General features: G+C 38.8%; 1 protein-coding gene across 4 annotated transcripts in view; it reads right to left on the bottom strand.

Annotated features, from left to right (window-relative positions):
* MAPKAP1 (MAPK associated protein 1) overlaps positions 1–22,985 on the bottom strand; it is a 319,648-nt gene that overhangs the window by 121,736 nt on the left and 174,927 nt on the right. For all 4 annotated transcript variants that reach the window (XM_020967543.2, XM_078150124.1, XM_020967541.2 and 1 more), the window contains one exon: positions 18,633–18,809. In XM_020967543.2, coding sequence (XP_020823202.1) covers positions 18,633–18,809 — 177 coding nt within the window. The remainder of the gene's footprint in view (positions 1–18,632; positions 18,810–22,985) is intronic.

The following is a 22,985-nucleotide window of genomic DNA, read 5'->3' as shown; positions in this document are numbered from 1 at the left end:
ATAGATTGCTACACTCTGAGGGGGCAAATTCCATCCTGCATCCACCACTAGACTTACCTTAAAGAAATGATACAAGTATTAATACTAATGCTGGTGATACTAATAATAATGACACTTCACATATCTGTGATGTTTTAAGAGTGGGTATTCCCTCCACTGACTTGTATCTCAACCACTTTACACTAGTAGGTAGTTTCCATGAGTTCCTGTAACTGAGAAATTGAGCACTCTTCTTCCTACTTGGTGGTGAGCCTTTCCCAGCTTGGCCAGGCTGGTCCTTAAGAGGACAGGTAATATCTGCCTATCTGCCCTTCTGCCCATGCTCAAGGCCTAAATTTGTGAAGGCTTTCTAGAGCTTTGTTTTGCTAGTACTTTTGAGAACTGAGGGTCTCCCCTATAGCATGAGTATATCATGGCAGTACATAAGGAAAAATGACACCTATTCATATTTATAACGTACTTTAAGATTTACAAATTATTTTCTTCATTTATAACAAAAGTTTTCCCAGGGCAGCTCTGGGCCTTGCTCCTTTTCCCCTCTTGACCTTTTTCCTGATTTTTTTTTTTTACTTTAAAACCATGCCCCCTATTCTGTTGGTTCATGCTAGAATTTCCCTTGCTCACTCTGGTATATCCCTCTGAAAGGTCTGCCTCTCTTCTCCCATTGGAGACTTCCTCCTGAAGCCTCTGTGTCAGGTAGGAAACAAAGCCAGCCAGCCTCCTTTCTCTGCCTGGCCCTGTTCCTCCTTTTCAGCTCCCTTCAGGGTGTTATCTTTCCCCTTAAGGGCAGAGACTGTCTTTCTTTTTGCTTATATTTAGCATCATACCTGGCACACAGTAAATGGCTTAATAAATCCTTGTTTCCTCCCTCTATTTTTCTCACAAACTTGTGAGGGAAGCAATATAAAAATTATTCATTCCCATTGCACAGATAAAGAAACAGAGGCTTACTGGGACTGCAGATTCAGAGTTTAACCAGAACACAGATCATCTAGTCTTGGGGTTCTTAATCAGGGGGGAAGGGGGGGGGAACCCTTTGGCAATTTTGTAAAGCCTATGGACATCTTCTCAGAATGTTTTTAAATGCATAAAAACACAGGTAGGATTACAAAACCCAGTGATGCTGAAATAGCTACTAAAATATTTTTTCTCATCTAAGTTCCTGGATCCAGGAACTTGGCCATATTCAGACTCCATAAGGGGCTTTGGACCCCTGATTAAGAATCTTTGATTTAGTCTAACTCCTTCATTGTACAAATGACAAAATGGTGGCACAGGGAAGCTGACCTAACTTATCAAGATCACAATGCTAGTAAGCAGCAGAGCCAGAACGTATCCATGGGTCCTCTCATACAAAATCAAATACTTTTTACACCATACATTAGGGGTGAAACAATCTGCCCTTAGGTCACATGGGTAGTCATTCACATTTAGGATTTGTCTTTGTTCATTCCAGTGAAAGCATAAATAGAATCAATGACCCTATATTCCTCATTTCCATCTCTACCAAAGAATGGCAGGGGCACCATTCATAGTCACATGTTTTTAATATACAAGGCATTTCTCCCCTGCAACAGCTCAAGAAACCATCTACTAAAGTATGGAAGAGTTGTTATTTATATTCATGAATTCATCAATTAAATTACTTATTAACTGAAATATTGTGATAAGTTCTAGAATATTAATAATATTATTGTTATTCAATAATAGCAATACTCTAAAAACTGAAGAAAAAATCAGCAAGTACATTCATGTAGCTGTTCTCTTCAAACATAGATCACCATGCTTCCTTTTTTTGGTAGCAGAAATCTTCATGAGTGCCTGTGGCCCCCAACATACATCCCCTGGTGACCAGCATTTTAGCCACAAGAGTCACTGTATTTCACCTAATGATGTACACAGTCCATCCCCAGGTTCATTTTCAAAGCTTTTCCAGTTAGATGGGACCTACAAGAGCTTCAGTACTTCTGGCACAAGCTTCATGAAGTTAATACCACCTTTATGTTAAGAAGAGGTATTAAAAAAAGACTTTTGGTGATAGATTGTCCTAATCATCTCATATGTCTATAGTGCTGACTAGTTTATAATCCACATTCCTTATAACTGCTTTTGAGGGAGGAAATACAAGTGTTATAATCCCCATTCTACAGGTAAAATAAATCAAGTTCAGAAAAGTGAAGGGACAAGCCCAAGGCTAGTGACAGAACCAGTTATCTGAGCCTCCATCTTCTGTCCTAAGTCTCCCAAGGTATTTCTACCATGCCATGAGGCAATACACAAAACTAGGCATCTGAATGAAATAATGGATTTCCATTACATGTATCCTCCCCGAGTGGCAAAGGGTTTCTTGTTTTGGGGTTCTCAAGCATGTTACATCTTAGTCATCAGAAGTCCAGGGCTTGGGTGTAGGACACATTATTCTCATATCATACAGTAGGAAAGGAGGAGACCAAAAAACCCAAAACCCAAACCAACTCAAGACCCATTAGCCCTTCAGCTGGTCAATGGCAGGCATAGAGGGTGAGTACAAAGTGACACGGAATGCAGGGGGAGTGCTACACATGACAATACACTGCTGTATGATCCTGAGCAAGTTGCTTTCCCTCACTGTGCCTTGGTTTTACAGATGGATTCACAGACAACGAAAGATAAGAAAGAATGTTAGGAAATGTTAGTCCTAAAAGGACCTGATCTTGGCTGAGCCCATCATTTTATAACTAATGAAAGAGAAGCCTAAGAGAGGTGAAACCACACATCCTAAGGATGAGTGGCCCAGCTGGGGCACAGACTTAGGTCTCCAGACTCCAAGTTCAAAGTTCTTGATGTTGCATGCTGCTGCTTCCATGACCACAGTTTGTCTAGGTCAATGTCCACATCCTCCCAATCCTAGCCATTACCTTGAACCCTTACTGATTACTGTGACACTCTATACATTGCCCCTTTGGTTACAAAGCGGAAATGCCTAAGGAGAAAGGGAGAACTACACGTAATAATTACAACCTATGGTTGTTTAAAGTAAGCCTTCTGGGAATAATTCCACAGGCAAAAAGAGTTTACACTTGTGTGAATACCACATTTTGTTTAACTTGACCTGACAAGTTTTAAAAATAGATCAAAGTGCATTGTCTTCACAAAGCATGTTTGACATTGGATAAAGCACACCCTTTCACAATGGACATTTTCCAAAAACAGAACTTGCCAGACTAATGGGCAGTAAGAAGCCAAAATGACTGCCCTCCGTCTTCTCCTTGTGTAACTTCGCCAGAGTCCTTGAAACTTGCCAAATTCGGTCATGCCTGCTTAGCCCACGCGACTGATTGTGCCAGAAAAGAAAATAAGACACAGATGTATTTGAGCTCTTTGAGTTGCCAGTAAGAGAGACAGCTAATGGCTTCATTTCGACCCTCCCCTTCCAGCTGGGCACAGGTGGGGGATAATGAGGTCCCTCTCCCTAATCAAACTCAATTATTTACTACTCTATAGAACCGCAAAGACATTCACATTCAGTTCAGAATATAAAACACACCATGGGCTACTTCCAACCACTGCCACCGGGTATTTATAACAAACTCAAGTGGCTAACAGTTTGCCTTGGCAGGAGTTTAAGTGTGTAAAGTTTTGCAAACTGTTTCTGCTCAAATATGTCCTGCTGAAATGGGGTCCCCAGGCGGGGTTTCCATAACTGTCAGCTCAGTGAACTGCATAACATCTGAGAATGTATTCAACATACAGTGTAGGCAGGATCTTGAAATCAAACGCCACATTTTATCACAAGCTTCTGAGAAACATCACTTTTTTTTTTCAACAGCAAGAGTGACACTGTATTAATAAACATTACAAGTCACTAGCCTGACACATACAGAGCAGCAACTGAGAGACTCCAGCTGAGAAAAGGAGGGTGGAGAGGAGGGTAAGAAGAACAGAGGAAAACAAAATGAGATGTAGTCAGTAAAATGTGACCAATCGGTGCACAAACCCAAAAGAAATACATTTTAAATACATATTAAAACAAACAGATTTTAACATAAGAAAAGTTCACCAAATGATAGGCTATTCAAAAGAAACTGAAAGGATATTGGAATGTAAACTGTTAGAACAAGAGAACAAAGAATGTTAGACCTGAAAGAGGTTCCTGCCACAGAGAATGTATGTTTTATGTATAATATGTCAGACATTCTATAATCCAAGGTCTTTTCCAGCTTTAATATTCTAAGTTTTAATATTCTATGTTCCAAGGTTCCTTCCAGCTGTTATATTCTGTGTTCTAAGGTCACTTCCAGTTTTAGCATTTAACATTTTGAGGTACCTTCCAGTGTTACTATGATTCCATGACTATGATGTACAGATCTGATAAGCACATTTTTTAGCCTAAGGCTAAAAAGCATGAGTTCCCAGAGACTGGTGGGACTGAAAGTTCTGCTGTGTCAAACACAATGGTCTCCAGGGGGAGGAAAGTTCATCTGCATGACTCACCTCCCAGATTTGTTGCTGTATAAAATGAAAGCAAATCTAATTTTCAAAGCCTTTTCCTTATTCACCTGATTATCATTATTATTGATCAATCCAATTTAATTTAGTTCAGAAAACAATGATCAACTGTCTATTGTGTACAGAATTCTGAGCACAGAACTGGGCCCAAAGTTTAAATGTGACATCCTGGGCTCATGAAGCTCACAGTCTAGAAGGCTAAGACACTAATATAATAACAACAGCCTGCATGTTTTGCAAAGCACTTTACATATATGTTAAATCATTTGACTCTCACAATCACCCTATGAGGTAAGTAGTATTCTTACTTCCATTTTACAGATCAGGAAATTGAGGAGGTTAAATGACTGCCCAGGGTTACACAGCTAGTAAGTGTTTGAGGCAGGATTTGAACTCAGCTCTTCCTGAATCCAGGCACAGTTGTTTGGGCACTGTGCCACCTAACTGCCTACACGATAATGTGATAACTATTGTATACACTAATACACAACAACAGTAGAAAAGTTCAAATAAAATGTTGTGAGGTCAGGGGACAGTCATTACTGACTGGGAAGATAAGGAAAGGTTTCTTAATGGAAGTGGCACTTAGGTTGGGCCTTAAAGAATGAGTAAAAATTAAATTGATGAATTCTTATTATTAATTACTGAGGTTTTTGGGGGCAGTTACATTCTGAATTTTGTTTGGCAGACTTAATTTTTTTTCTCACATGTTTATTTCCAAACTTGTAGATTCTAGATTCAAGATTAGGGGGAAGCCAGGTGGTGTAGTGGATAGAGCATCGGCCCTGGATTCAGGAGGACCTGAGTTCAAATCCAGCTTCAGATACATAATACTTACTTGCTGTGTGACCCTGGGCAAGTCACTTAACCCCAAACGCCTGGCCAAAAAAAAAAAATCAAGACTATATGAAGAGAAACATCAGATAAAGCTAGCTAAGTAAACAAGATCTTCAGAGAGTATAATTAACATACAGTAGAAGAAAACCACATATTATCCAGCTTGTGATGTGCAGTTGCATGGGTAGGCCATTGGAACAGGACATGTATCTTGGACAGTTGCTACAGATATACAATGAACAGTGTCCAAAATCGAATAGAAAAAAAGTGACATGAGAAACTATGTATCCCTTTAAATAACGCCAAGACAACTGTCCATAAAAGGCAATCTTCAGAACACCAATAATCTTACCTACATAACTACATCTTGGAAGCATCAAATTTACAAGTGACCTAAATGGCAACGGAAAGATGTCAGGTGGGTGAAGAAGGCTGGAGCCCACGTACAAATACTCCTGCTACATCTCCTCTGCTGCTTCACTATCCATCTCATGCTGTCTTCACTGTAAATGGAGCCCAAGTGGACTTACTTTGGCACTCCAGAACTCTGCACTGGGAGCATTCTCTTTTCCTTTCTGTACACTGGTTCATGCAGTGATTTCATTTGTTCCCATGGGTTTAACTATCACTTCCATGTAGATGACTCCCAGAGCTACACATTCAACCCTCTTCTCTCTCTTTAGCTCCAGTCTTGCATCACAAAGTGCTTATGGGACATGTCCACCTATCTCATAGCCAAACTCATATCCAAGCCAGCCTAGCTAAAGCAGCAAGTCACCCTAAGGGAGAGAGAGGGAGCAGCATGTGCCAGGCAAATCACCACTATCACCTTGACCACCATCTGGTCTCAGATTCTAATGGAGACAGCCCAGGACCCTGAACTGAAAAGCCTTAGGAATAGCACTGTCCCATCCCCACCCCACCCCACCCCACCCCCGCCCCAAATATGCTTCCAGCAGAGCTCTTGCAGCCATCACTGAGGGGAGAAATCATTGTAGAGAAAGGGCTCACTTTCCTCCTCACCACCAGCAACAACTGCTGACCAAATGCCACCAAAAGGCAGACAGGCACAGGAGCCCTTAGAGCGGCAGCATCCCACAGATCACCAGTCCAACTTCCAGTCTAGAATTCATGACCATGACTTAAAGAAACAACTTCTGTGAAGGGGCTAGCTACCCCCATCAACTGCCAACCATCTTCTACCCACAGAGCAGGCAAGCCGGCCACAGCTGAAGCAGCAGCTTTATCCTGAGGGAGAGACAGAAGACAGTATGTGCCAAGCAAATCAAACCATCATCACCACCTTGACCACCATCTCCCCTTAGATCCAGATAGTTACAGCTCAGAACCATGAACCTAAGAACTTTCAGAACATCAGTGCTTCCAGCCCAATGCCTCCGGTCATCATCCTGGAAAGTAACCCTTGTGGAGATGCAGCTGAATTACTGCTCCTGCTGGTGTTATAGCCCCAGTACTGAAGATCCAGGAAAAAAAAAAGTTCTTGTCACCAAAGTCCTTAGCACTGTCAAAGTAATTTAAGATCAAGAATTGGTATGATTTTATCGATGAAAATGACATTAAAAAAGAGTCATTAGCATCTACTTTGCCACTGTACTCTAAGGACCATGGAACCTTTCCAGCTGACTCAAAGGCCTGTTCTGTGCCTTCATGGAGCCTGTAGTCTAGATGGGGGATACGAGATACAGACACAAAACTATGATATACAATAATGTTGTATCAGAAAAGTGCAAAAAATACTCTCTTCTGTCTAGGGGCAAGGTGCATCCTGACCAACTCAATGCATCAGGCAAATTATTTATCAAGCACCTATTACATTCCTGGGTCTGTGCTAGGCAATGGGGATGCAAGACAAAAACCAAAACAGCAGGCTTGTGCTATACCAAACATAACTTCCATCCCCTGACTCTCTGGGATAACCAGCTACGGACTGTTCTGATAATAATTAATCAGAAGCAATCAAGAATAAAGACTAAGAAGGAAATATGGATGAGGTGTCTTCCTAAAGGAGTGATATGTGAAGTGGGTGGCCTATAAAAGAAGGGTAGAAATCATCATTTATCACTGAGGTATCTGGGGACATTTGTGCTTTATTTTGACTAAAAGGCATCGGATTTTTTCTTACACATTCACTTCTATGAAACATTAGGCAAGAATAGGCAGTATTTTACTGAGAAGCAGCAGCACTGTATGATGAAAAAGAGCCACACAGTTGAAATGAAAGGACATGGGCTTAAAACCTGGCTTTGTTGTTAATGACCTCTGTGTCTTTGGGCAGACCACAACGACGAGGTCTCAGTTTCCTTCTCTGTGTCAATGAGGGTATTGGATTCAATGCGGTCTGAGGCTCTTTCAGCTCTAAATTCTTAAAAAGGTAGGGACACCAGGACAGATCTAAGTAGGCTAAATAGTCAGGCATTCTATGATTGGCTTAAATTTAGTGAGTGTAATGAATGAGCTCTACTCTTATCTGGCTTTATATATTGGGAGCTTTGAAAGCACCTTGATGAGAAGAAATGGAAAATGACCAAACACAATCAAGCTCAGACTCTCAATGTGGGTCTAAATTAATGGAGTATTTCTTATTTGCTTGTGTCTCAGAGAACCAACTGTGTGTTGTTCCTTTTCATTCTGTTATAATAACAAACATTTCCACTGTCCAGATTGTCCTCATTCATAGAAATGGAACATATGCAGTCTGGATGATTGAATGTTTGGGAATTTGACTTGATTTCCGTTTTGGCAATCATTGCTGTCTAGAGAGAAGAAAGGACTTTTCTTTGTGTCTATTTAAAGTGACAGACATACTGAAGTAAATAATAAAGAAGGAAAGCATTAATTATGTTGCTTCAAAAATTGGAAAGGTCAGACTAACTAAACACATGTGTTTGCCCTCTGGAATGTCTGTCTCTTGAAACAGAGCCAGAATAAGTTCTGTGCCTTCAAGGAAAAGCAGAGAATACAGATTGCAGTCTTAACTTCATTTTGTTTATTTTCAGTACTACCAAATAGCAGCTTGGAAGTAGAGCTGTGCAGCCATGAAACCTGTTCCACAGCCTGTAAGTTCTAGCACAGCTGTGTAATAACAGCAAAAGCCTTGGACTAAAAATTAGGGGCAATAAGTTTTAGTCTTGGACCAAGTACTAGGTTCACTGTATGATCTTGTTCAAATAATTTCCACTCCTTAGACTTCATATTCCTCATCTCTAAAATGAGGGGGCTGAATTAGTTGACCTCTAAGGCCCTTCTACGTTTTAAGGATCAATCTATCCTAGAGGAAATAAAAATAGAATAGCACATAAATAACTGAAGGCCTCCCTGGCTCAAAAAAAAAATCCTGCTCTCATCCTCCTATCAGAATTCATCTGGCTAAATATTTTTAATTTTTATAATGTAATAGCCTGTGATGATTAGTTTCATTCATGCTTCATTCTTACTATAATTTACGTTTATCAGAACAACTCCTACCTGAAAATCCCTGGGAGTCAAGGATGGAAGTTTGGATTGTGATGGTGAAGGAAAGGCAATTTTGGAGTGGGCTTTAAGGGAATGAAGGGCTCTGACAAACCAGTGATTAGCAAGGTAACGGTGATTCATAGGCAAGGGAGAGAAAGTGTGAACTGAGAGAAAGATTCAGAAAGAGGGCAGGTGGATACAAAGAAAAATTTCCCAGAGATGATTCTGAGAAGATAATAGAGTTAGGTCAGAAAATTTCCAGCTCTCAAGATTTTCTTCCACAAAAGAGATAAAAGAGCGCCTCTGGGTGAACATAGAGACGTGAAAACAAATAAGAGTAGGGGCAGAACAGGGGACCTCCTGGGACAACTGGAGAAGATCTTAAGAAAAATCTGGACAAGATTTCCTCCTTGTGAAGAGTAAACACCACCGGGCTAAGGTCCGCTTCAACAAGTGGCAAGTCCTAGGGTTAGCTGGTTTGGGAGGCTGCCTCGGCCCCAGCCACAGGAACTTTTACCCCTAGGACAGTGAGGGGAGTTGGGCATCTGACCCGGAAAAAGATCTAGGGAACTTCTTTTGACAAGGAATGTCAGACCCAGCTGTGCTACAGAGAGTGGCCTGGGCAAGAAGGAACAGCACACACCTGGTGAGTGCAGAAGCAGTGCGGTGAAGATACCTCTACTGTGGGCATTACAAGAGAGGCTGGAAGTCTTGGTTTGAGTTCAAGGTCAGAACAGTGAACTGAAGAGGGTTAGAGGCACCATCCCACATAGCCCAGGACTAGAGGTGATTATAAAAACTAAATTAATACCCCCCCCCCAAAAAAAAAGCACAGGCAAAGGAGAGCTGCTATTATGGGAATAGAGAAGATCGGGGTTTGTCTTCAGAGGAGGAGACTGAAGCAAAGAAACCCTCATCTACCCCAAAGAATAATGTCAAATGGTCACCTGCCCAAAAAGAACTCACTGAAGAACTTAAAAAAGACTTTAAAAATCAAATGAGAGAAACTAAAAAGAAAAATAAGAGTAATATAAGAAAAACAAGAAGATTATGAAAAGAAAGTCAACCAATTAGAAAGAGATCCAGAATCTTAAGGAAGAAAATGACTCTTTGAAATCAAAATTGGGCAAGAGGAAGCCAGTGAAGTTATAAGAGATGAAGAAATGAAAAAACAAAACATAAAGAATGAAAAAATAGAAGAGAATGTGAAACATAAGAAAAACAACGGATCTAGAGAACAGATCAAAAAGAGAAAACATAAGAATAATTGGACTACCTGAAAGTTTTGGCCAAAAAAAGAATCTTGATACATAATACAAGAAATAATTAAAGAAAATTGTCCTGAAACATTAGAAGAAGGAAATAGAAATAGAAAAAATCCACTGATCACCACCTGAAGGAGATATTATGAGGAAAAGTGACAGGAATATTATAGTCAAATTTTGAAATCCCCAGATCAAGGACAAAATATTACGAGCAATAAGAAAAAAAACAATTTACATACAGTGGTACCACAATTAGAATCACCCAAGACCTAGCAGTGGTGACACTAAAAGATCACAGGTCTTGGAACACTGTTATATTGTAGAGGGAAAGAACTGGGCTTCTGGCCGAAAATATCATACCCAGAAAAGCTAAGCATAATTGTAAATGGGGGGGGGAGAAAGAGAATGGCCATTAGATCAATTATCAGACTTTCATGTCTTTGTCAAAAAAAAAACCACCTCTGTATTCAATAGAAGATTTAATATACAAGAGCCAAGAGAAACACAAGGTACATACCAATGACCAATTACTAGGGACTAAGTAAGGATAGAATGTTTACCTTTTATGTATGAAAAATGTAAAACTGATATCTAAGATTGTTACTACTAATTAGGTATAACTTATAAGGAAGATTGGGGTAGACCAAAGTAAAATCATTCAAGTACAGCTAAAAGAGTAATTATCTTTTACAAATGAGGTACAAGAAGAAGAAACAATATAGAGGAATTAGATGGGGGAGAGAAGGCTGTTAGTTCTGGAAACCAACTTTCATCGGGAATGGGTTTCAGAGCGGAGAATACATATATATTTAGAAGAGTATAAAAGTCTTCTAAATTTAGAAAGAAATAAAACTCTAAGGGGATAGGGGGGAGAGGATAAAATAGGGATCTTTAGAGAAGAGGATATGGGAATAGGTTAAAAGGGGGATGTAGAAGGGAGTTTAGATTTAGAGGAATGGGAGGAAAAGTTAGGGATTGCTAGACTGAAGGTAGGTTAAGTAATAGGAGAGTAAGGTAGCAGGTAGAAGTAAAGTAGAGGAATTAGGAGAGAGGAAAAATAAAGAGATATGCACGAACATAAAAATAAAGATTAGGAGTACAATCTCTTAGGGAAAAAGAGAGAGAGAGAGAGAGAGAGAGAGAGAGAGAGAGAGAGAGAGAGAGAGAGTGTGAGAGAGTGTGTGTGTGTGTGTGTGTGTGTGTGTGTGTGTGTGTGTGTACACCAATACCTATATATAAATATAACCAATGTTCAACTGTAGCCTTTGGGGGAGAGGGAAAAAAGAACAAAGTTAAAAGTGCACAGCAGAGAACAAAAGAAAACCTACAAGGAAGCAAAGAAAAGATGGACAGCTTTCAACATAATGAACAGTATTTAATATATAGGCTTTTTTGAAATGAAAAGTTATCACTATATAATTTGAATCCTCTATGTTCTGCTATGTACATGACTTTTTTCTTGTTTTTTTTCTTATTTTATATTTAAGTTTATGGTATTTCTTTTTATTTTCATATTATGTATTTAAGTTTTAGCATTTGTCTAAAAGAAAAAAAAGAAGGGAAAAAAAGGAAATTATACATACTTCGGTATTACCCCAAAAAGAAAAATTCCCTATTAGAAAAAATTTTATCTAGTGCCCTGGTAAGTAATCAGTGTGATACTGATTACTCATTCATTCATTAAACAAATATTCAAACACCTACTCTGTGCAACTCAGATGCTCTGGGCAGTACAGGAATGTTTGTTTTTTGCTCTCAAGGAGCTTATAAACCTGTAGCTGTAGCTTAAAAAAATAAGAGTAGAATGGAAGGAAGTAACTTTCACAACTGTGGTTACAGAGAGAATTCCCAACTATATAGGGGATGTAGACAAAAGATAAAATATTATAATTATATAATATTAAAGTTTTTACTTAAATAAAATCAGTGCAATTGGGATATGAAAAATCTTTGTAACAAAAAACTCTGATGAGGGCCTAATTTGTAAGACATAAAGAGAAATGATACAAATACAAAAGAGTTAAGAGAAAACATGCAAATTGTCAGCAACCATATAAAAATGGTCCAAAAGAGAAAAATCAAATCAAAACAAACCTATATTAAAACTTCAACTTCTACGCATCAAATTAGCAAAGATGAGAAAAGACCAAATTACTAAATGTTGGAGGGGCTGTGTGAAGATAGGTCCGGTAATATACTACCAGTGGGTTCTGGAAAACAATTTGGAATTACATGAGAAAATTAATCCAACTCTTTATATCCTCTGATCCAGTGATTCCTCTACTAGATATATACCCAGGAGATCAAAGAAAGGTCCCATATATACTAAAATATTCATAGCAGCACTGTTGTGGTAGCAAAAACCTAGAAACAAAGGAGGCACCCATCAATTGAGGTACAGATAAACTAATTGTGGTATGTGAATCTATTAGAATACCAGAAATCATAAGAAATGATGAACATAAGAAATTTGGAGAAAGATGGGAAGACCTATATGAAATGACACAGAGTGAAGCAAAAAGAACAAGGTGAACAATACATATGACTACAATAATATAAAAGAAAACAACACTGAAAGGTTTCATGTTTCTGATTGCCAGCAAGGACAAATTTTGGTGCCCAAGTAAAAATAATGAAACACACTTCTTTCTACTCAGTAAAGAGGTGAGGAACTATGGGTAAGAAATAGAATATGATCTGTTGGAAGTAGTCAGTCCTTTTGTTAAGTTTTTGTTTATACTTTTACTTTGTTACATGGGAAGATCTGATGGTGGTGAGGACAGAGTAAAGTGGGAAATCCCTGCAGGGTAAGAAGGATAGGTACCCATGCTATTAATTGCTAATATTTATTAGTGCTACATAATGGACTAGAAGCCAAGATATGTGGACTCTGATGGCTCAGCCATTCACTTCTCAGTGACAGTAGGCAAGTGACATCTCTCTGGGCCATTCTTCTCTCATGCAGAAAATGAGGGGGATAACTCAATGATCTTTAAGGGCCCTCCCAGCTGTAACATTCTATGTATTAATCTTCAACAATTAAGAATATCACTAAGGGTTGAATACTAAGCAAAATAATTTTTTTAGCCAGTATAACTCATGGAGATCAGTGCTTCTTAAAACTGTGGGTCATGACTCCATATGGGGTTGCGAAAAATTTGGAAATAGTAAAAGGTTTCTGAACACCAAACAACTAAAAATTAACTAAAAATCAAACACATAATGGGAGCATTATGAGAGAATCACAGGATCACAGGGTTTAGAATTCAATGCGACCTTAAACATCTAGTCTAATGCCTCACTTTACAGATAAGTAATCTGAGTTCAGAATTTGTACACATGGTAGGAAATAGCAGCCATGATTTGAAGCTAGGTCCTCTGACTCTAAATCCAATGCTCCTTCCCTACCACGTATGCTACTCCTTCCTTCTTCTACATTTAAAAGCCTTTTGACTTCGCTATGTGATAGACCTTTAGAGCACATGTGCCAGGAATAAATGTCAAGAATCTGATACATTTTGACTTCCTACTCTTCCTTTGATTGGGCAGCTAGGTGGCACAGTGGTTAGTGTGCTGGGCCTGAAGTCAGGGGTCTTCCTGAGTTCAAATCTGGCCTCAAGGCACATCCTCACTGTGTGACCCTGGGCAAGCCACTTACCCTTGTTTGTCTCAGTTTCCTCATTTGTAAGATAAGAAGGAGAAGGAAATGACAAACCACTCCAATATCTCTGCCAAGAAATACTCCAAATGGGCTCACAAAGGGTCGAATGTGACTGAAACGAATAAACAATAATTCTTCCTTTGCAGCCCCCCTCAAATGCTTAATCCTGCATGAAGCCTTCTCTGCCTACTTGTTCTCTAAACTCAGTATTCCATCTTCTACCCTTCTCTCAAAGGGCTCACATTCTAATCAGGGGAGATAACACATATCTGGGGCAGGGAAGGTTCAGCTGCAGGACTAAGTCTGAGAGTCAACTCAGGTACCATCCCTTATGGGAAGCCCTTCCAGAGCCCTCTCTCCCCACAAATTCTCATGTGTATTTTTGGTTTACATGTTATATCTTCCCAACAAAATGTTAAATTCCTTGACAATAGAAACTTTTGTTTTGGTCTGTCTTTGCATTCTCAACATCTAACATGCAATAAAGTGCTTAATAAATGCTTGTTGAATGAATCGCTAGAGATGAAAGTGATTCTTCTCATTGAAACTCATAATAATTTACAGTAGTCATATAAACTTATCACATTCTAAGTTTTATTATATTTATCTGTATGTATATCTTACCTGTCCCTGCTAGATTCCTTAAGGTAGGGGGGCTGTGACTTATTTATATCTGCAATAGCAACTCATGTTTCTTTAGTACTTCAATGTTTGCAAAGCAACTTTCTTACAATTCTGTAAGATAGTAAGTACAAGTATTATTATCCCCATTTTACAGATGAGGCAACTAAGGCTCTGAAAGGTTAAGTAATTTGTCCAAGGTTAATTTAGTATCAGAGCTGGTATTCACAACCAGATTTCCTAACTCTATGACCAAAGCTCTATGTGTGATATATACAATTTTTGTCTCTCACACAGCCTCTTAAATAGTAAACGTCTGCTGAATGAATGAATTTGAATGGGAGCTTTGAGTATTATCTAGATCTTGAGGAAGAGGATAGTAAACAGGCACTTACCAGTTATAAAGACTTCAAAACTGAGAACATAGACAAGAAGGAGATTGCTGAGCCTAAGTAATATCTATGGAAATAAGCCTGTACTTTATCCACATTTGTATGAATTTGTTTGTACATAGATAACTCTGTGTGAATACACAAATATACACATATATATGTACATGTCTTGAGGCAGGCTGCTTCATTCCTGACTTTCCTTCTTTCCATGCACTCAATGAACCAACTACTCTGGCCTCATTCCTTATCACAGTCCCTGAACATGACATTCTATCTCCTAATTTCATTCCTTTACAATGTCTGTCCCCTCCATCCCAAGAATACACTCCCTCCTGACTTTCATCTCTTAATTTCTTTGGCTTCCTTCCAGAAACAATTTGCATCTCACCTACTGCAAGAGGCCTTTTTTGTTTCCCACAGCTACTAGTATCTTCCACTCAACTTTTACTTTCCATCAACTCTCAAGATACCTTAGGGCTTACCTTGCCTGCACCACTCCCTTGAGCTCCCAACACCCTTTCTGGCCACTTACAGCCCTACAGGGCCTTTTCCTACCCTTTATACCTTTATACCTAAGGCTTCTGGGTACACACAGCTGCCTAACAATCTGGAATAACTTCATCTGAGAGGGAACCCCTATCGACAATGATAATATCCCTGAATTCATTTCTCAATGAGGAATATACGTGTGCACCATCATACCTACCCTATCCCAATGATTTTCAACCTCAAGTTGCTATTGTTGAAACTTCATTCTCTAGCTCCCACTGACTAATCTTTTATTCTCAAACTCCTCCAACACCACCCCACCCCACCACTTTCCACTCCAAAGCTACCCAACCCTTTCACTGTGCTTTCTGCAATGCCTGCTCAACAGGTAACAAACTTGTTTTCATCTTAAATCCTTAAACGTTTTTATTTTTTCCTTCCATCATCTTCTTGCACTCACTGAGACCTGGTTCCTTCCTGATGACCCAACTTTCCTGGCTACCCTTTCCAGCACTGGTTGTGCTTTTACTCATGGTGGGGTCCTTGTTCCCTACTGTTACTTTCAGGCTTCCCTCAACCACCAACATTCAATAACCTCTCTGCCTCTGAGGTTCATGCATTAATAATATCTTCCAAGTTTTTGTGATCCTTCTCTCCTGGTTCTCCTACCAATATGACCACTTCTTTTCAGTCTCCTTTGTTGGTTCTTCATCTAGATGAGAACTGCTAACCTTAGTGCTTCAACAAGACTCTGTCCTGGTCTCTCTTCTCTTTCTCCTCTATAGTATTTGATGTGGTGATCTCATCAGTTCTCATGGATTCAATTAATCTTTATGATGATGATTCTCAAATTTGCTCATCCAGCTCTAACCTCTCCTGCCATCTAGTCTGGCACCTTCAATTGTCTATTAGATATCTAAAACTAGATGTACTGTACCTTAATACATCTTAAACTTAATACATCCACAACTGAACTCATTACCCTGCCCTCTCCTCCACACCCAAACTGTTCCTTCACCTTCACTTTCTTATTACTGTTGAGGGTATCACCATTCTATAGTCAACAAGACTCCCTCACAAACTAGGTGTCATCCTCAATTCCTTTCTTTCTCTCAACACCCTTCATAACCAACCTGTTGCCTAGTCCTGTTGACCAGACCTTCATAACATCTTTCATATATGCCTCCTCTCCTTTGATGCTGTCACTGGATTAAGAACTCATTACCTCATACCTAGACCATTATAATAGCCTGCTGGTTGGTCTCCTTGCCACAAATTTCTTCCTGCTCTGTCCATCCTCCAGTCAAAATGATGTTCCTAAAGTACAGGTCTAACTACATAACCCCCTTACTCCTTACTTATGTGTTACTCCAGTGGCTCCCTATCACCTAAAAGATCAAATATAAAATCCTCTATTTGGAATTCAAAGCCCTTCAAATCCTGTGCCCTCCCTCCTTCCTCCCACATTTTCCAGTTTTTCACTCTCTTTCATGTACTCTGTGATCCAGTGACACTGGTCTCTTGGCTGTTCTTTACATATAACACTCTGTGTTCCAACTTAGCCTTTTCACAGCCTGTCCCTCATACCTAGACTACTTTGCCTTCTCATCTCTGCCTCCTGGCTTCCTTCAAATGACCTACCTCCTGCAAGAAGCCTTTCCTACTATCCCTTAATCCCAATGTCTTCCCTCTGAAACTGCCATGATTTACCTTGTCTACATCTCCTTTATACAGTCGCTTGTTTGCATGCTGTTTTCCCCATTAGCCTGTGAGCTCCTTGCGACCAGGGACTGTTTTTGGCCTTTCTTTGTATCCCCAGTGTTTCACACACTGCCTGGCACACAAGAGAGGCTTCATATACTGAATGACCCATTTTATATAGAACTGTCCGTACTTAGTTATTTTCATAATAGATCATAATGCCATTAGAAAGGCAACTCCTTAAGGGCACAAGCTGTTTTTGCTTTCTTTGTATCCCCAGCAGTTATCAGTATCTGGCAAGAGTAGGTACTCAATAAATGCTTGTTGACTTAAATGATCTTTTCTTGGGGCAAAGAGTAGGTTCCCTTCTGAAGTGGAGGAGAGAAACTTAAGGACTCTTCATATATGTTTTCTTTATCTGTAAAAGCAAAACTGGCTACATCAAAAAATGTAATGGGATATTACAGGAGGTAAAGGCGAGAGAACCACCTGTCAGGTACACACACTATAAAGGGGTTTCTTTGTCAGGCATGGGCTGAAGTAGCTGGTCTTCCAAAACTGAAATTTTAGGACTTTGTAAAAAATATGCAGGTTGTACCAGATGTTCTCTTACATGTTCTATATTCTACACCCTAACAATCAATGATTCTAGGGTTAGAGATATTTTCTAAGAATTCCATGAATTAGAAGACCCACAACAATCATATAATAGAATTTAATAAATAAGAGTGATTTTAATAAATATCTTAAACACTTATATTTCAAAAGTAAAGAAAATCTATTTAAAAAAAACCCAAACAAATCAATAAATGAACAAATCTATAGTCTCACCAGTAGATTACTAAACATCACTGGCTACTAACAGTAGGGGGCAGCAAAAGGATCACTACTGTTCCCATGGGCATACCCTTTAAAAAGACTAAGAAATGGACGAGTTACAAAACTAAGAATAGTGATTGGGAATTTACAGACTACTCTTTAACAAAAGGCAATCAACAGGAACAGTCCAATTTAGGTTTAACTAGATTTTTAAAAAAATATTTAAACTCACAAAAGAGAAGTGGCTAAAAAGCACAGAATGGGCTAAACTTCTAAAAAAGAAGGAAACTCAGAATTCTCATTTCACAGCTTAGCCAAATGCTGCCAGCAGTCTATTTCCTATAGTAAGTGGTTCAGATACAAAATTCTACAGTTCGCTAATGCAAACATTCCATTTCTGTCTTGGTATAAAAGAAAGCACTCTGGACTAGGAGTCAGGGGACTTGGCTTTTCATACCAGTTCTGTAACTAACTAGCTCTGTGACCTTGAGAAAGGTAGTTTACTCTTGTCAAATAATTCTGCATTTGCAAAATGAGACTAAATGATCTCTAAGATTTTCTTTCAGGTCTATGTGTTAAAGACTCCTTCAATTTAATATGCTGCGCCTAAGTCTCTTCAAGCTTTAATAATCTGTGTTCTCAAACTGTATATTCTACAGTCTCTTCCAGCTTTGATATTCTATGAGTCTGGTTGCAGGACATGCAACATCAACTAAATGATTTATTTCTAACTATGATGACTTATGTTTGGAGTTTTAATTATCAGTCAAATAATAGGTATCTGCAAACAGTATTCTATAAGATATGGTTAAAATCCAAGTAGGCTAGTAGAATACAGAGGGAACAGGGCACAATGTTACAATTAAAATCTGAGTAAATACTCACATTCGAACAAAGAGCGACTGTTTGGCTGCAAGACCAGGAGATGAATACTTCTCAACCAAGGCCAAAGTGCTAAAGCCAAATTTATGAATGGGCTCATTGGAATCCAGGGGAGGGAAGTCTGTGTCAACCTCACCGTCATCCTCAGCAATATGAAGACAATAAGCACTGACGTTGTCACTAGAAGGGAACAAATAGACATTAAATAAAGTAGGGCAAATAGGGAATGCAAATGAAGGCACGAAAACCCAGAAACCAGACTTGGAGAAAGATGAGGGGGTAAAAGTTGTGTTTCTGATCAGTAAGAACTGATTATTAGCCACAAATCCCACTTTAGCTGAGACACAAAAATGTTGACACTGAAAAGGGGGAAAAATTGTGAAAACGGTTTTTAATTTATAGTACTTTATTTGTTCATTAAAACTTTGAGTTCCAAATTCTTTCCCTCACTCCACTCCCTAACCTTGAGAAGGCAAACAATTTGATAAAGATTATAGATGTGAAGTCACGCAAAATATTATTTCCAAATGGGGGGGAGGGGGGGAGGAGGAAGAGAAAAAGTATTTTTTGATTTACATTCAGATCCCATCAGTTCTTTCTCTGGAAATGGATAGCATTTTCCATTGTTAAGTCCTTCAGAATTGTCTTGTATCACTGTATCACTCAGACTCAATCACAATAGTTTATAGTACTTTATTCAGCTACTGAATAAATGACTGAGTACCTACTATGTGAAAGTACTTCATGATGGATTCAAAGATATAGAAAACAGCCCCTGCACTCCAGAAGCTTATGGGTCTAACAGGAGAGATAAGACAAGTCCATGAATCAATAACAACAATACAAGGTAGTTTATAACAAGTGCCATATGAACAGTAAAGACAGTAACAACACTGATAGCTCATATTTCTGTAGCATTTTACAATTTACAAAGAGCTTAACTCAGGATAACCCTATGAGGTTGTTATATTCATTTCACAAATCAGACTAAGACAAAAGTTAACTGATTTGTCCAAAGTCATATGGCTAACAAGTAGCAGAGTACTCTAGTTTGGGCCCTTGGAATTCCAAATCTAGTGCTAGTTCATCTCAATAAAAATAGTTAATTTTCTACATTTCACAGCACTTTCCTGACAACACCCCAGGGATATATGTAGTCTAAGTATGGTTATCCCCATCTTCTTGTTCAGTCATTTCAGTCGGAACCACTGTGACCTCATTTGGAGTTTTCTTGGCAGATATTTATGTAGTTTGCCATTTCCTTCTCCAGCTCATTTTACAGATAAGGAAACTGAGCCAGGTTAAGTGACTTGTCCAGGGTCACACAGCTCATACGTGGCTGAGGCTGGATTTGAACTCAGGTCTTCCTGATTCCAGGCCCAGTGCTCTATCCACTGAGCCACCTCACTGCCCTATCTCCATCTTAGAGCAAAGGAAATTGAGGCTCAGAGATGAGCTCTTGGATGACTTGGAAGGTCAGTGCCAGTGCCAGGCTCAGATTTAGTTTTTCTGACTGAATCAAGAATCCTTTGTATCAAGTGTGCTAAACATCCTCAATACTCTTCCTACTACGCTATCTTGCCTCAATGCATAGTACTGTGCTTGGCTGAAGACAAAGTTTAGATGATTCTTGTTCCCTAATAGAACTTATGGTAATAATGGTAGGGAGAACACACACACATGCAAGCACATTAACTATAATAGATGAATAACAGATGAGTACTAGAAAATAAGTACAATAATTTGGGAGAAGGGAAAATTGCTTCATTCTAGGGTGAGCAAGGAAGATATCATGGAATAAGTATTATCAGAGCCAAGACTTGAGGTACAAGTTGGAAAATTCCAAGAATATTGTGGGAATAGGGTATAGTACAGTTTGACTAGAGCAGTTAAGATTCATAAAGGGAAGTAATTTTAGATAAGGTAGGAAAAGACTAGACTGTGGAAATTCTTTTTTTTTTTAATTTAACATTTTATTTTTACCCCAATTACATGTAAAAACAATTACATTCCTTACCCTCCCAAATTTTGAGTTCCAAATTCTCTCCCTTCTTCCTTTCCCTCCCCTCTCATTGAGAAGGAGAGCAATTTGATATACATGTGCAGTTATGTCAAACATATTCCTCTGTAAATCATGTTGTAAAAGAAGACAATGACAAAAAAAAAGAAAGAAAAAAAGTAAAGAAAAAGTATGCTTTAATGTGCATACAGATTTCATCATTCTCTGGAGATGGATAGCATTTTTCTTGGATCATTATATTGATGAGAATAGACAAGTTATTCACAGTTGATCATCATAAAATATTGCTGTTACTGTATACAATGTTCTCCTGGTGCTACCCATTTCACTTTGCATCAGGTCATGTAAGTCTTTCCAGGTTTTTCTGACAGCATCCTGATTGTCATTTCTTGCAGCACAAAAGAATTCCATCAAGTTGTTCAGCCATTCCACAACCAATACACATCTCTTCAATTTCCAATTCTTTGCCACCACTAAAAATACTACAATACACATTTTTGTACATATAGGTCCTTTTCCTTATTGTTTTTTATCTCTTTGGGATACAGACCTAGTAGTGGTATTGCTTGGTCAAAGGGTATGGATGGTATTATAGCCCTCTGGCATAGTTTCAGATTGTTCTACACACAGAGGTTCCCAAATTTATTTGGCCTATCAACCTCCTTAAAAAAAATTACTCAGTGCCCCTCTGGAAATCTACTTTCTTTAATCCTTTGACAGTTTTTTTTTTAAAATTTGTATCATTTCAAACTACTGCGGCCCCTCTGGACCTTTCCAGTGCCCCACAGGGGGAAATATCACCCACTTTGGGAACCTATGTAAATAATGCAGAATGGCTGAATCAGTATATAACTTTACCAACAGGGCTTTAGTGTCTTAATTCTCCCACATCCCCTCCAACATTTGTCAATTTCTTTTTCTTTTATATTAGCCAATCTGATAGGTGTGGGATGGTAGTTCAGAGTTGTTTTAATTTAAATTTCTCTAATCAATAGTGATTTAGAGCATTTTTTCATATGACTATTGATAGCTTTGATTACTTCTTCTGAAAATTGCCTGTTCATGTCCTTTGGCCATTTATCAATGGAGGAATGGCTCTTAATCCTACAAATTTGACTCTATTCTCTATATATTTGAGAAATGAGGCTTTATCAGAGAAGTTGCTATAAAATTTTTTCACAGTTATGATTACTATGTATTTCCCTCCTTCATATCCTCCCTCTGTTTATTCTCATTCTCTCTCTCTCTCTCTCTCTCTCTCTCTCTCTCTCTCTCCCCCCTCCCCTCCATCGTGTCCATTTTCAAAAGTGTTTTCCTTCTGGCTTTTACCTCCCTAATCCATTCCCTTCTATCAGCTGCCACTCCCCTCTCTTGTCCCCTTCCCTTCCTACTTTCCATAAGAGATCTCTACATTCACAGACTATGTTAGTTCCTCTTTGAGCCAATTCCAATGAGAATAAGGTTCATGTGCCCCCCAATCTTCCCCTCCACTATAAAAGTTCTTTTGTGACTTTTTTATGTCAGATAATTTACTTCATTCTATCTTTCCCTTCCTCTTTTCCTAGAGCATTCTTCTTTCTCACCCCTTAATTTTAGACAATTGTCCCATTACATTCAACTCATATCCATTCCCCCTGTATATGTATACTTTTTTAAGTGCCCTAATAATGAGAAAGTTTTTAGGAGTTACAAGTATCATTTTTCTATGTAGGAATATAAACAATTTAACTTTATTGAAACTCTTACAATTCCTCTTTCTTGTTTAACTTTTTATATTTCTCTTGAATCTTGTATTTGAAAGTCAGGTTTTCTATTCAGCTCTGGTCTTTTCATCAGGAATGTCTGAAAGTCCTCGATTTCACTGGATGTTCATTTTTTCCCCAAGGGATTATACTCAGTTTTGCTGGGTAGGTGATTCTTGGTTGTAATCCTAGTTCTTTTGCCCTCCAGAATATCATAATCCCTCGGATCCTTTAATTGTAGAAACTGCTAAATCTTGTGTTATCCTGACTGTGGCTCTACAATCTGAATTGCTTTGTTTTTAACTGCTTATAAATTTTTCTCCTTGACCTGGGAGCTATGGAATTTGGTTATAATATTCTTGGGAGTTTTCATTTTGGGATCTCTTTCAGGAGGTGATAAATTTATTCTTTCCAAGCTGCTGCTGCTTTTTTTTTTTTTAGGTGAGGCAATTGGGGTTAAGTGACTTGCCCAGACTCACATAGTTAGTGAGTGTTATGTGTCTGAGGCTGGATTTGAACCTTGAATCCAGGCCCCCGTGCTCTACCCACTGCCCTACCTAGCTGTCCCAGATAAATGGATTCTTTCAATTTCTA

Source organism: Phascolarctos cinereus, unplaced genomic scaffold (assembly GCF_003287225.1).
Source record: "Phascolarctos cinereus isolate Bilbo 61053 unplaced genomic scaffold, phaCin_HiC Scaffold_2;HRSCAF=192, whole genome shotgun sequence".
NCBI classification, from domain to species: domain Eukaryota; kingdom Metazoa; phylum Chordata; class Mammalia; order Diprotodontia; family Phascolarctidae; genus Phascolarctos; species Phascolarctos cinereus.
The sequence above is the reverse complement of the archived record's forward strand: the minus strand, read 5'-3'. Positions and strand labels throughout refer to the sequence as shown.